This window comes from Rutilus rutilus (assembly GCF_951802725.1).
Source record: "Rutilus rutilus genome assembly, chromosome: 6".
NCBI lineage: Eukaryota > Metazoa > Chordata > Actinopteri > Cypriniformes > Leuciscidae > Rutilus > Rutilus rutilus.
Window position 1 is genome coordinate 35,491,878 of NC_140214.1, and position 16,311 is coordinate 35,508,188.

The 16,311-nt window shown below is 38.8% G+C and overlaps 1 protein-coding gene across 1 annotated transcript in view; it reads left to right on the plus strand.

Moving 5' to 3' along the window:
• Positions 1–16,311, plus strand: part of phlpp1 (PH domain and leucine rich repeat protein phosphatase 1) — a 53,516-nt gene that overhangs the window by 4,075 nt on the left and 33,130 nt on the right. Inside the window, exon 2 of the mRNA XM_084412098.1 lies at positions 15,462–15,658. Coding sequence (XP_084268224.1) covers positions 15,462–15,658 — 197 coding nt within the window. The remainder of the gene's footprint in view (positions 1–15,461; positions 15,659–16,311) is intronic.

Below are 16,311 nucleotides of genomic sequence, written 5' to 3' on the forward strand. Positions count from 1 at the left end.
TGCAGAGCTTTGATCATGACCTGACCATTTTGACCTGATTTATTTACATATACATATATTGGGAACTAATTCTATTATATTATTGGGAACTTTTTATGTAAGTAGCCTGTTCAATTTAAAAAAAAATGACCAAATTAAATGGGGGAGAAAAAAAAAACACTAGCTTGAAAAAAGCTACATTTTAATTGCATAATAACTCTATGAAATTAAGAAAATTTACGTGTGCGGGCATGGAAAAGGTATGATAGTCGATAATGATAACGATAATCTCTGTTGAGCCTGACGTAAAGGTTCGTATTGGACTGGGATCTTGGCAGATGTTGGCTGGATTAAAGCTGCGGCGCTCATGTGATGAGGATTAATGGCCGGTCACCTGATCAGACCCATCAATCATCAGGCAGTGTAAGGGACAGTGTTTCCTCCAGTGTTTTCCTCATTCCTCCTGGCTTTGGTTCAGAGGTGTCCGAAGGCTCGTTCCCTCGTTCCCTCCCCCGTCTGAAGGCATGTGAAGTATGTACTCAGACTCTTCGGGAATGTCAGGCATGTCCGGCTCACTGAAGTGTGTATTACATCATGTGTTACATCAGCCTAAGTAACTTTTTATCCTGCAGATCTGTCAAAAAATGAATGATATGATAAATGACTGATGGCTATAGGTTTTCTTCTGTGGCCTAGAGTTTATCAAGCTCTTGTTTGATTGAAGAAATATACAGTATCAACATGTGAAGTGGATCAAAACCTTTCCTTAAAGTTTGACATTAATTGTGAGCTAAACCTCTTCTCAACTTTGAAGAACTTTTTTGATCCACTTCAAATGCTGATACTGTGTTTGATCATGAGGTGCTGTTTTATGAGCCCAAGAACAGGAAACAATTGTTTCCTGAAGGCTTATTTGTATAATTAGTATAGTTAGTCTAAAGTCGTGTCATGGTTTCTTTGAGATAAAGCAGAAGCGCTGTCAGGTTTTTTTGTCAACCTGTAAAACAACTTTAGGTTAGATTATTAGACATATAATATCTAAGGGCTCCGAACCGGTTCAAGAAACGGAAACGAATGAAATTTTTACAGGAACATAAAAAAAAAACCGAAATGAAGTTTAATTGTTCTTAACAGAAACGCTTATTTGAAATTACAAGTTCAAACTTTTTTGTCACGTGACTTGCGTCACTTGACGCTCACATTCTGTCGACAATGGGACATTGTCTGTTTTGACATATGCAAAACTATTGTATTGGTAAAGTCGTGGGGCAGCGCTGGCGAGAAGTTTCTGTGCATGTGAATGTTGTGCGCATACGTCTCTGTATCGCATGTGTGTGCAAGAGCGGTAGAGCGTGCTTTCCATAGATAGTGAAACATCATCCCGATGAATTTAACAGGTTATTGACTGTTTTCCAGCTTGTTATCTGGTTTAATTAAATCCACCATCTTCGTGATAGGTTGTTAATGTTATGTGGTGTGGCGGCCCTATGGAGCCGGGCCTGCTTTACTAATGTTTCCGGAAGTTACAAACCAAAACATGGCGCAAAGCATCATGTGTTTACGGTTTGCACGTGCGTCGTGCGAATATACTTCTTGTATTCTGCTAGTTGAGTCCTTTTCAGTGATATATGACACAAGTCTGTTTTTACAGATCACATTTTTATGAAAAGCAGTTATTTTTTCACTCGATGAATATAGAGCCTTACTAATGTGTCAGCAAATTTAAAAGCACTTGTTAAAGTGATGGTCATATTCCCTATATTCACTGTAAAGCCAAGCTTGTTGTTAACGATTAATCGATTAAGTGATCGTCAATTTAAACAATGTTCTATCAAATGGATAGTTCCAGTCCTTGATTCTGATTGGTTGAGCCGCGTTAGAAGCCGTTGTGAACTTTGGAATGACTCAACAAACACACACCTGTGACCGCATTACATTAGTGTTACTGCCCAACTGCCGTTTGTGATACTTTGTTGCTGCATGTGTTGCTTAGCAACCTCTGTGGAACTACATTGCTTTACAGAGGAATAAATGTGTTATAACGGTATATTTTTTTGTTGCTGGTGTTTATTTTATGAATAAAATAAATATTAGAATGAATATTGTTATGGAGTAGGCCTAACCGTTTTATAAAAGCAATAAGCCCCTTGAAGTCGTGTTTTACAGTGGACTCCGCTCCACGTCGTGCCTAACAACGCCCCAGAGCTGTTCTAAATCCACTGTAAAACACGGCTTCAAGGGGCTTATTGCTTAAATCTTTCTTTCTTTCTTTCTTTCTTTCTTTCTTTCTTTCTTTCTTTCTTTCTTTCTTTCTTTCTTTCTTTCTTTCTTTCTTTCTTTCTTTCTCTGTCTGTCTGTATATCTTCAAAATTCTAGCTTTAAACTCCATTGTTTTTCAGTGTAAAAAGGCGCTAGACGGACTCGCGTCTTGCATCTTTTGCAGCATCTCCCGCATGACACTGCGTTATAAAAAAGCGGTGATCCCAAAAGAAGTTAATATTTTTTTTAAACACGCCTCGAGACCTTGCGTTTCCCCCCCCACTCCACTGCCCGCCTTCAAACTTCAAGATTATAAAACTTCTTCCAACTCTTTGACAGCATTTGTCTTGACAAATGTTTTAAAGCTAGTTCTTGATTTATTTTTGCAGTATTTTTTTGTCATGTTTAATTGGTAGGCTATCTCTCTGTCGCGGTCTCTTCACCAACACATACTCAATCTGTCTGTTACGTAACTGTTAGTCTCCTGACGAACATCTCGACCCACTCAGGCACGTTTGTGTGTGTGTGTGTGTGTGTGTGTTTGTCATGTACACACACTGTGTCATCCTACTCTTTAACACTCTCACGCATCTCATTTTCTGCACACACAAGGTTTTTTTTTTTTTTTTTTTTTTGCTGTGTGTGTGTTCACACTTCACCACTCCTAATATGCGTGCACTAATTTCCGGGTATGGGCTGCCAGAAACCACTGCTGCAGTGTTTCATGAGTCAGTACAGTACAGGCATTTACAGTGCGTCTCATAAAAAGGTTGTAGGCTGTTCTGAGATCCAGCGGCTCTCTTGAATCCTGTTGTGTAGCATTAATGTGACTGTGCGCTACAGGAGATTTCACTCACTCTCTCTATAACTGTAATGAAAAGACACTCCTTACACCTTACATTTACAACTTTACTTCACCATAAACTAAAAAATCCAAATTAGCTGTAATATGAAAGATCTTTCACTTAAGATAAAACTAAGAACATTTTGTTACTCAATATTTTATTTAGTTTACTTGCTATAACAACTTTGAAAGACCTTTATGTTTATTGTGATTGTCTTTTTAAAGCATGCATTATCTTTTCTGTTTCGTACTAGCAAGAAAGGGAAAAAAAAAACACCCAGAAAAAATTCATAAAACCCACAATAATTAATAATAAATTAATAAAATAGGCTGCATCAACACTCTGCTGTCAAGCCAGAATCGTTTCTTTTAATGGTTAAAGTGTTGCTTCATTATGATCAGTGTGCTGGTGAAGCTCTGCAGTCGAGGCCCAGATGGGGTGTGTGTGTGTGTGTGTGTGTGTGTAACTGCTGTACTGAGCATCTGGTTCCAGATGAGATTTCAGGAGATTCAGCAGCATCTGTGACTGTGCTGAGCTGTCTGTGAGTAACTCTAGAGGACACGACGTGTGTCTGCGGGATGGTGTCATCAATATAAATGCACTGTAATTGCGACTGTCCTCGGACTGTCCATCACACCACCTCTGAAGCTTAAGCTTAGTTCAGGCATAATTGTTTTAGCACCTTTTCCCCATCACACATTTTAGTAATCATCATAAATTATCATTTAAAAGGGTTTTAAAAAGAGAACAGCCTTAGGTCTGTATTACAAAGCATTACAACCATGTAAGTTTAGATCTTTGCTCAAAAAAGAGCAAACACACAAAATGTCTGAAATGAAATATGCATTCATTTGATGCAATATTTACATTTACAATTCATTAAATATGAGTTAGTCACTTGATGTGACTACATGCATGTGAGTGTATTTATATATACATATACAAAATAATTATACACAGTACACACACACATATATTATGTAAACACAAACTTTTATTTTGGATAATCGCGATTAATCGCTTCACAGCCCTAAAAACGCACATCAACGGACACAGATCAGGACAGGTGTCTGAAGTTATAACCGCATGTAAAGGGTATTTGACATTCTGTGACGAAGCAGACGAGAGCCAGTGAGCGTTTGATATCACTGAGGCAGCAATATTTGAGTTTGTAGTGAACGCAGGATTTGACGTTTGTAGTCGCTGCTGAGAATGGAGAGGAAGATCGCTGAATAAAGACTAGGATTTGAGTCTGTTCCTCGCAAACAAATGGATTGCACGGGTGCACACTGCGATTTTATAAAAGTCCTTTACGATTGTTGCTTGCCGGACCCTACTAACATGATCCTCGCTGTAAGACATTTCACAGTAGCCGCGTTTCCATTACCCTTCAAATTGCGCAAATTGAAATTTTGAATTGAAAATACGCCCATTGGAAACACGTCAATTTCGCAAAAAACTCCCATTTATCGCAAAAAAGTTTTTACGCTCGCATGAGGAGGTTTTTCAGGCAATTCGAAAAAGAAATATTTAGCAAAACTGCAATGGAAACAGTTTTTGCACGTTTACAGGTCACCTGACGGCCGACGTAGATGACGCGGTGTGTTTGGACAGAATACGAGACATAGTTCTTTAATAAATTCATATAAGACAAAATAATTACAGGAATATTGGATTCTAAATCTCAAAGAAATGCCACAATCAAGACCTCGGAGCAGAAATGAGGGAGAAACATATGTGCCGCTTTCAGTATCAGTATCTTTCAGGGTCTTTCCTCGCCATTAATGATTGGATAACACACATACATCTCCTTCCATTAATAATAATAATGGCCAGTGCGGTGGCTGTGATATATATAAACCTACCAATGTCCGTTGCCATGATTTTTGGAATGACTTTTGTGAGAGGAAAAAAATACGTTTTAGTCGCATAACATCGGTTAATGGAAAAGACGTAATTTTGCAATAGTTTTTTTTATCGATATTTAGAAAAAAAACGCAAAAGTTTTGCAGTTACAGTAACGCGCCTACTGTAAGATCTGTGATCTTTTGGTTATTTTGTCAGGCACACCGTAGGACTATACTGAGAAAATGCCTTTTGGGTCCCATGGCAAACAAAACAAATATTACACATTAAACAATAACACCCTCATGTCATTTCCTAACCCATAAGACCTTCGTTCATCTTCGAATTCAACAATTTCTTCTCGTCTGTGTCAGTCTGACACAGAACTCGAAGCGCTGCACTGTATTTACAATGGAAACTGCGTAGGAGATCTGACAATGACGAGAAGAAATTGTTGAATAAAGTCTTATCTTTGTTTGGTTTTTTTTGCGCACGAAAAATATTCTGGTTGCTATTTTAACTATGTCTTTACTACCTTTCTGGGCCTTGAAAGTCCAGAATGCCACGAATTTAATATTGAAAAATAACAATTCGTACACATTTGTAAGTCTAAAAGTTGTACATGCGTAAATAATTTACGTTTTAGTGCTGTCAATATTGTACGTTTCAGTATGTGTATGGAAACGTAAGTAAATGTACATGTGGCAGAACCACACTTTACGTAAAAATACACAAGAATCCTAATGAGATCACGTGGCACTCTCAGACATCAGACAAACTGGTTGACCATTACTAAATATGTGAAAACAGAAACTGTGCTGACACTATAGGCACAGCAAGCACGTCTTTTAACTTGTCAAGTAGCCTATATTCGCTTTTTAGATAGTGCTGCTTATCTGAACACAGTCTGTTTATCTTGGCACAGTAATATGAATATGGCGGCACTTTACTGGACCAATCCTGACCTTTAACCGCTACGCCACTCTGCACATCATCCTATATCATATTCACAGTATGAAAAAATTTAGGCACCATCAAACAACCAATCATGAACCGGACAGTGCTCACCTGATTAAATGTTCATTCAAATCGAGAGTCATGTGAGTTGCAGTGTTGACAGTCTTGTTCATTTCTGTCTGTGCATCGTTTGTCATTTTATTGGCCACCTGGAATCCTTCATTTTGAATCACTTTCTAAAGATTAGAAAGTTTAATAACTGAACTTTATCAGTCCCATATCAGGCACTGTTATGAGCTGCCTGGCGACTGATCTGCATGCACACAATGCCCTACCCTTCATCATAACCTCAACAAATTTCCTAATTTCATTTAATAATAGTCTGTCAATCCAGTTAGTGTTTTAATTTCTGCTGCCATTGTTCAGGCCAAGAGTTACAACATATAGGACCTAATACACATCATTATCACATCTTAGATATAGTTATATAATAAATTGTTTTTTGCACATATTTCTTCTCAGTGCAATTCATATTTTTGGTAATATCAAGTTACAGCAGTGTGGTTGATGAAACTAGGATCTGTGTTGCAAGCACTGAAGTCACATATGTGACCCTGGACCACAAAACTGAACTCTTATGGGTATTTTTTTTTTAATTGAGACTGTGTGGTTTGTTAGGATAGGACAATATTTGGCCGAGATACAACTATTTGAAAATCGTCAAAAAAACTAAATATTGAGAAAATTGCCTTTAAACTTGTCCATTTCTGTTGGCGATTGTGCTGCATCCACTCACAAAAATACTTTTTGGATATATTTAAGGTAGGAAACTTACCAGATATCTTCATAGAACATGATCTTTACTTAATATCCTAATAATTTTTGGCATAAAAGAAAAAGCGATAATTTTGACCCATACAATGTATTGTTGGCTATTGCCACAAATATGCGTTCCGTGCGGCTTATGACTGGTTTTGTGGTCCAGGGTCTCATATTGCAGAAGATCTGACTCTACTTACGCAGTAAATCCTCCGGACAGACGACACTGTCGCTCTGAACATCTAGATCTTTCTGAAGAGAGTCCCGAACTAGCAAGACTTTTCATTAGTCTTCATTAGTCTTCTGGTGGCGGGACGTCCTTTGACTCTTGAGTTTGAAGCATAGCTGCGAGTGGGAACGGTGAACTCATCTGAATGAGCTGAAACCAGACAGCGCTTGCTTTAAATTAGCGTTTGCTTCATGTTTTATTCAGGGATCACCTCACAAAAGTGCCACATAGACTCAAAGAACCTAAAAAAACAATATGATATATAGTGCAAATACAGTTTGTGAGTACTGAGTGCTTACTCAATAGAGTGGTCCAGGGAGGACGTGTTTTTGTAGGCCAAAACCCAGAAACGAGTTAGCATTTTAGCACTACCTGAAGTCAATGGGTTTTTTGAATGGGTTTTTGGACAAATGCTTGAAATAAGGTCTGTGGTGAACAACACAAGCTCAAGATATTTTCACATTTTATTCTACAATATAAAATACATCAGTAATATCCCCAGTGATATTTTTAAAGCTTTTACTTGAAAAAGGTGGGTGCTGACAAATCATTTCTTCATTTGTAAAAGCAGCGATTATAAGCAACGTTATAGTACATTTGCTCTGGAACAAGTAGGCTAATTGGTGAATAAGACCAAAAATTGCCCCTTTGATATACCCAAAATGAATTAATACCTCATGTTTAAACACTGTTAGGGGAAGGACTGGAAGGACTGGCCGAGATTAGCCTAGTTGTTCAGTACATTAGATCATTGTAGTCACAGACATATTTGATGAGCGTGTGAGCACAATGGCCAATCAGAGGCGTTTGCGATTCCGCTACTTGGTACCGAAGTCTGTACTTTTGACAACACTGCTCTGCGGGTTCATGAGCGCTCAATGGCCGCTGATGGCCTGGAGCTCAATCTCCGAAAACATCGAAACAAATTTGCACTATGTTTAGGCCTATAGTATAAGTCGCCTATTTGAGGTCTAAATAACTACGTTCTTGCCTAAAAAACTCTTCTACATACCGTGACACAACAACAGTGGGCTAGTATTTGTAAAATCATGGTGGTTTTACAGTGGTTCTCTGTGAGAAATGTGGCAAGCGGATACAAACGGTGAAACGCTTCCAGTGCTGATACTGTGGGAATATCACACAGCTGGAAAAGGCTCTCGGATAATCAGATTCGAGAACCAGTGCGAAGTGTTGTATACCGGTAAGTAAGGGATAATGTACATCCAGCCGGTTGTTATCTGAGAATAAACCCCGACAGGGCGATGAGGTGAAGAGCGGTCTTCCGTCCGCCTGAAGGGGTTTATTCTCAGATAACAATCGGCTGGATGTACATTATCCCGCTTATTACACTGCTACTTGCCACATGAGTAAATAATTAGACTCAAAATATTGATCGGAGTTGAAATATTTTATTAGGTCTTTAAACGCAAAGCTTCCGCGGAGAGAGCAGTGGCTAGCGCGGCAAGTTCAAACTAGACGGACGTTTGTATTTTAAACATTTTAAAATCGTACCTGTTTGTTATCCTATAATCCAACAGTGTACAAAACAATAGTCACAAAATGGCAGCAGCTGCGTTTGAATGAAACAAGAGAGAGCGAGTCCACGACTGGATGGCATAATTAAATAACTGGACACAAAATATTGATATTAGCTCACCAAACGCAAAACTTCCACAAAGAAAAACCGTTCCTAGCACTGCTGATTCAGTGACCCGGATGAGCCTGTGTTTCTGTTCTCAGCGGTTGTTATCCGGGAAAACACACCGCTGGATGGAGCGATTGACCAATCAGAATCAAGCATTCCACAGAGCCGTGTAAAAAACAATGTTATAGAATACGGTTCACGCTTGTGAAAAGCAAAACGCTGTCTGAACGCAACCGTATTAAGCGGCGCTGCCATACGAACCTTTAGCATCTGCTCCAGAGTTTTGTTTCGTGTGAAACATGACAGGGATGAACATAAACAGAGCGTAATCGACGTGACCGATTTGGTTGACCCGTCGTTCCAGTCCTACTTTTTAAGTCAACACATCTACAGTATATCATTCCCCGTTAGATGTTACAGCATTTATCATGTTTTTTTTACGTTTATGATTTATAATGTATGTGAATTCACTTTGAGACCTTTGCGCACACGTGTGATGTTATAATTAAACAGCGACGCTTTCTGTCGGCTGGGTTCATTCAGAGATGTGCAGGTGTGTGTGTGTGTGTGTGTGTGTGTGTGTGTGTGTGTGTGTGTGTGTGTGTGTGTGTGTGTGTGTGTGTGTGTGTGTGTGTGTCAGAGAGAGCTGTTTACAGGCTATGAGCTGGGCCGTCCAGTGTGTATGGCAGTAAATGCCCAATAATTCATTATACATAACAACATGCTTTTAGATTTTGTTTTTGTTTTAAATGATTAAATTAAATAATTTTAATTATTAACACAAAGAATTAATCATATATTGCTCAAGGCCTTGTTCACGCGACAACTTTCATTCTGTCCGGAGCATAACGGAGACGTTCACCTCAGAGAACAGATTTTCTGAGTTTGACAGGCCTTGTGTTTTGTGTTGTGATCTCGTTCATGCTTGCGGTCGAAGGGAACTGGGTGTGAAACTGCTGTGCACTCATAAATGACACAGAAGTGCAACGGGCAAGGTCAAGATTTTAACTTTAGAATGAATTAGAATGGAATAAATAAACACTTGTGATTTAGTTTTTTGCTAAATCCTTCCACATGCCTTCAGAACACTTGGAATATACAGACCGAGTTGCATAAGATTATATATTATATACTTTCTTAAAGTTTACTTTGAGGAAGGTCACCATTCATTGTCTGCGTGAGCAGGACGTGTTTTATTTCTCCTTTTCTGTTCTGAAATGAAAAGAAGGCTTTTGAACGACATTTCATTTTTTTGTGTAGACAATCCCGTACACAGAAAAACAAGTGAATGGAAGCCATTGTTTGCTAATAATTTTGCTGTATCACTGGTTTACAGTGCTATTCATTCATTTTATGGGTTTGAAACTGCGTAGAGGTTGCTTTGAGTTTTAAATGATTGTATCATGAAGCTCGTGTAGCACAACTCATTCATTATTTTATCAGTAGAGGTTATTTCCATGCTGTTGGTTAACAGGTTTGACCTCATACACTTAATTCAATTGATGTTGATTTCTTTTTGGTTACACTTTATTTCAGAGATCCTCTTTAGACATTCTACTAAACTTAAAGTAACTTTGCAACTGTCAACGTACTCTCATTAGAGTACTTGTTGTACTAACCCTTACCATTACCTAACAAAGTTACTTCTAGTCAGTATAATGTCTGCTGGGGAGCATCAGAATAAAGTGTTAGCGGATATTAAGCAGACAGTCTACTAATACTCTAATGACTGATAGTTGACTTGTATTTGCAAAGTTACGTTACAGTATAGTTAGTAAAATGTCTACAGTGGACTAGCAGGTTTTTTCTTTTATATTGCAAAGAAGAAACAGCACTGCATTTAAAATACAAACAACATAAAGGAAAGGGAAGGGCGAAAATAAGTACAAAGAGGTAAACAAGGGAAACGTCAGTCTGCAAGAAAGAGAAGGACATAGTGTTTAAGAAATGTGTGATTCTTACTATTATTTATGAGTTTAAGAGATTTTGCAGTTTGGAAATTGTCAGCAAGAAAGATTTGACAACTTTTGTTCTTGTGATTGAAAGAATTGTGAAGAAATTAGCAATAAGTTCAACAACAAAGTTACTGACAGAAAAATAGCCTATCTTTCAGTGAATAGTTTAGATTACTTTAAAAAAGGGGGATCAGTTGAATTGATATTGTCAGGTGGTATTGTTAGATTGGATGACATAATCTGAATTTGCCGTACGTTAACTTTTATTTAACTCAGCCGTGTGTTTGTCTTTTTATTGTGCGAATCTAGTGACAGACTGTGAAAATATGATCATAAGTTTACTGTGTTTCCCTTGCATTCTGAATCTCATTGACTTGAGCAACTGTTTGGTTGAAATGATGCTTCCTCTGATAATAATATCAAGATATATCTCAAATCTCATCCAAAGAATCAACAGTACGGAGGCATCGGCTCTAAGATGCTTTGACAAATGCTGAAAACGGTTAGCTTGATCTGCGTCGGTGAGCCGAAGCTCTCCAGAACGTGTCACTCATAGTCACGAGCCTTTTAAACTCCTGAAAGAAATTATTCAGGAGTTTCTAGCCCCAATATGTCATACAGGCGGTTTCTCCGGTGCATTAGAGCGCACCAGAAGAACGTGGACAAATATAGCCTGGACACACACACCCTCTTCTGCTTTGTTCCGGATACCTCTGGATCTGCCTAACCACTCAAAACAGGATGAGGCGTGTAAAAGCAGAGCCATGGCAAACTCTGGGAGTCATCCATAGGGCTGGGAGACGAGTGAGTGGGACGTCCCGTTTACTGCGGCCTGGAGTGAGTCACAGTCAGCAATGCAGAATTCATATGAATTCTGTAATGTGGGACTCACTTCATCGACCGGGTCAAACACGTCAAAGGTTTTCTGTTTACAGTAGGCATGCTTTATATATCGGCGAACATATCGGCATCGGCCGATAATATGGGGTGGTGGTGGCGCAATGGATAAGACACATGCCTTTGGTGTGAGAGACCCGGGTTCGAATCCACTGTGAGACACCAATGTGTCCTTGAGCAAGACACTTAACCCCTAGTTGCTCCAGAGGCGTGCGACCTCTGACATATATAGCAATTGTAAGTCGCTTTGGATAAAAGCGTCAGCTAAATGAATAAATGTAAATGTAAATGTAAATGTAATATGTTCAATTTTAATGTTATCTTATCGCCCAAAAAGTCCCCCAAATTTTTATATATATATATTATAAAAGCCCGATAAATAATGGATTGTGTCCTTCAGCTGAGACACTTCAGATGCTCAACATGATGGTTTTGAATTTCTTGAAATATGATTGAAATCCATTTTGAAAAGAAAAAATACAAAGTGCATCATGTGCAGCGCAAGTCTGTCATATAGGCTACGCAAAATCATAATGAGAATGATGATATAATGAGAGTCATTGCATCATTTTGTGCAGATTTAAGTTGTATTAATATGTTTATTTTGTATAAATATCTGAATAACTTCATATAGGATGTTTCGTTGAGTTCAATAACCTGCTCTTTAGTTCACAGGTGTTTATTGAGCTCTTCAGCTAAATCAAAGATTCAGCCTAAATTCAGTATGTTCATCATATAAAGCGATTGTGTCTCTTCAGAAAATTTGGACTAAACCGCTCAATACATATAGATTAGTTTTACGATCTCTTTGTGAACTTGTTGAAGCATCAAAGTGGTAGTTGCGTAGCTGTGAGTGGAGGGGCAGAACGCTCTCAGATTTCATCAAAAAGATCTTCAGTTGTGTTGAAAATGAACGAAAGTCTTACGGGTTTGGAACGACGTGAGGGTGAGAAATTAATTTTTTGGTGAACTAACCCTTTAAAGTGTAACAACCTGCCAGTTGTTCTGTTATCTGTAATGTAATAACATGTAATTTCGTTTTAATACTAACTTTTCATTTGACTTTTTTAATGCAGCATTAACTTTTTTAATGCTGTTTACTGTATAATTTACTTATAATCATTAATAGCGTTCAAAAATGAACTAGTTTCATTTATTTAATATAAATAATTTTCAAATAGTTCAATTTAAAAACGAAATAATTACAAAAGTTTTTGCCATGTACCAAAATTGTTTGCGATTTGAACTGAAATGTGACTAGTATTGGGACCGACTGCTGAAATGTTGGTAACGTGACGAGTGACAACCCTAGTTCAGGGTGAATGTCAGTCAGAGACGAGCAGGAAGGGCTGTGGTTTCCTTTCGCCCATGGAAAGAGACAACACGCCTAAATCATGCTTAAGATCCATGTGAGCTCTCTCTCTCTCTCTCTCTCTCTCTCTCTCTCTCTCTCTCTCTCTCTCTCTGTCTGTAATTCTCTTATTTCCTTCACTGTAACAGGTCACTAGAGATAACACTGTAACTAAAGCTTTTGAGTGAGATTATTATCTGATCAAGTAGCTGGTCATTTTTTTTTTTTAACAACAACAATAGAAGCCTTCATGAATACAGACGTGCAATAACTGTGTGTTCACCAACATGAAGCTGATTCCTGCAGACTGTCACTTACTCTACTACTGCACATCAGTGTCTGTCTTGTACTGTTATGTTCTTCTGCAGATCTATGGTGTTGTTGTGTGTGGATAGGCCTGGGTGTCATGTTAACCCTTTGCTGATGGTGGCGCTGTAAAGTGGGCTTCAGCGCTCCATGTGGCGTACCGTGGGGTCCTGACCCACATACTGTACTACTGCTGCTTTTGGGTCAGATCTCGCTCGCTCTGTCTCAGAGGCGAAAGCAGAAATGTTGCTGCATAGTTAGTCAAGAATGCTTAACATGCTTAACATATTGTACATTTGTTTCTCTATGGCGGATGTAAACTCAGTCCATATGGAGCATTGCTGAATTATTCAAAGAATCTGCACATGTGAATGCAGTTCCCAATCTAAAAGTCGGATCATCGTTTTCACGTCCGAGTACTCGAGTATTCTTCCTGCTTTACAAGGTCTTGTTAGGCCAGCTCAAACCTTCTGGATCCCCCCCATGACGTTCTTCCCCCACGGTGTTTTAAATACGTTTTTGAGGTGATTGGACCTACAGTTCAAAAGAGTATGAACAGCTGCCTTGAAACGGCTTCGGGACCAGATGACATGACCATTGTCCATCCACTTCTCACAAAGCCAAATTTAGACCTGGCAGTTCTGACATATTTTAGGCCAGTCTCAAATCTTTCTTTGATATCTACAATTTTAGAGAAAATAGTGTTTCATCAACTAACAGAGCGTTCTGAATAAAAGCAAGATTTGTGAAGTTCCAGTCAGGTTTTAGGAAAACCCACTCCTCAAGTTTTAAACGATATTGTACTGACTCGACTCTGGCAAGTCTGCTGTGTTCTCGGCGTTTGACACGATTGCCCTGGTTCTGATCTCTCGTTTGGAGCACTGGGTGGGCATTCAGGGAAATGCTTCAATCCTATTTTAATAGTGGAAGGTTCTCTGTTAATATTGGGTAGTTTACTTCGGATGCAGCTCCTCTTATGTGTGCGGTCCCTTCAGCTTCTGTTCTTGTGCCCATTTTATTCTCCTTGTATATGCTTCCCCATGGGTCGATTTTTAAGAAACACAGCGTCTCATTTCACTGTTACGCTGACGATACCCAAATCTATTTGCCCCTGGGATCAAATAACATGGGTTTTGATACTCCGTTGGCTTGTCTAGCGGATGTAAAGGCCTGGATGTCCCTTCTTCAATCTTCTTCACCTCAGTGAAGACTAAACTGAGTCTAGTTTTTGAATCTTCAGAAGCTGTTATCTCTCCTTGCTTAAATTTTGGCCATTTGTCTCTGTGTGTGAAACCACTAGTGAAGAATTTGGGTGTGTTTTTCATTAGTCATCTCAAATTTGACAAACAGATTAGTAATGTAGTTTTTTTCCTCTCAGAGTCCTAGCTAAAGTAAAGTCATGTCTTTCTTTTAAGGACTTTGAAAGGGTGATTCATGCTTTTATTTCAACAAGGCTTGACTAATGTAATTCCCTTTATATGGGTATTAACCAAGCATCTCTTAACCGTCTGCAATACAGCTGCTATAGGCACCTTACCGGTGTGCGTAAACGAGAGCACATCACTCCTGTTCTTCTGAAATCTCTGCATTGGCTCGCAATTCGTTACGTAATTGATTTTGAAGTCGCTAGTTTTTAAATAGCTCCCGTATATATTTCCGATTTATTATCTGTTCACAATCCTGGAAGGTCTCTTAGGTCATCCGACCAGAGACTGTTAAATGTTCCTCGGGCGCGAGACTGAAATCGAGAGGAGATCGAGCGTTTGCCGTTGCTGCACCGAAACCTTAGATCAGCCTGTGCACTGCAGGAGTTTAAAGCAAAACTCAAAACCTATCTTGTTTCTTTGGCTTTTGATTGTGATTTGTGCTGTGTCTGGTCTGTTCTGTAATTTATGTTGTACATGGTGTTAAATGTTGACCATATTTGATATAGTGTATAGAACCGTGGTCAATAATTGTTGTTTTTAGTGGTGCTACAGTATAAATAAGTTGAGTACTCGTGCCCATCCCTACTTAATTGTAATCTTTAATAGTAATAATACTGGCTGCTTAATTCCACTCATTACTAGTAGTGGCTGATGAACTCCACTTTATCTCATCTAGTACTGACTGCCGATTTCTTCTCTTTACTAGTAGTGACTGCTGAACATCACTCCATATTTTCTAGGTCTGACCGCTGAAATCTGACCTTTACTAGAAATTAGGCTACTGTTAGTAATTGTGACTGATAGTAATTGACCTCACTCAGTTCATTCCCTGTGTAGAGCAACGATTCTGCAGTGTGAAATGTGATGTGCATCTGAAGCTGCACTGGATATGTTGACAGCAGGAGAGGAGCGGAGAAGTCAGGCTCATGTCTTTCTCTGTTTTGCAGGAAAACCTCACAGCATCGAGAGCTCGGAGCGCATCCAGCTCTCCGGGACGTATAACGTACGGAAAGGAAAGCTGCAGCTACCGGTGAACCGCTGGAGTCGACGGCAGGTGATTTTATGTGGCACCTGTCTCATGGTCTCCTCGGTGAAGGCCAGCCATACGGGCAAGATGCACATCCTGCCACTGATCGGAGGAAAGGTACTGAACCCAGGCTTATCTCATATGCTCATTAGGCAGAATGTATGTCCCACACCAATGATCCTACAGCCACCCCACCTGAAGTGCACTGGACAAGAGTAGTCAAAAAAAGAATTGATATTCTTCAGACATTATGCATGGCTTAAAATGATTGATCAGAACTGAATGTTCACATAGACCATGCTGTAAGTCAATGTTTTATGTAGGAACTTGTAGGGCTGGGCGATATGGCTGAAAACTGTATCACGATATAAGTGTTTCATATCGGTCGATATCGATAATTATTGATATTTTTTATGACATATTTAAAATAAGGACCAGTCCAGGAGACAAATACATTACATTTAAAGATTTTTTATTTTAAACTTTCTGATTATAATCCCATCAGTTATAAAGGCAGAAATGTCAACACGACCATGGAAAACACTCACTCAAATAATTTGTCTAAAATCTCAATGAACACTTAACAATTATCTCTTAACATTAAGGTGCAAAATTAAAGAATACGTAAGAAATGCTTTATAAAGGGGTGGGCGATATGGCAAACATATAATATAATATGTTTATATTTTTATATTTTTTTCAGGAAAATCACGATTAATGATTTTATCATGATTCTTTTTTATGTTGGTTTTACTATTTTGTGGCTGTTT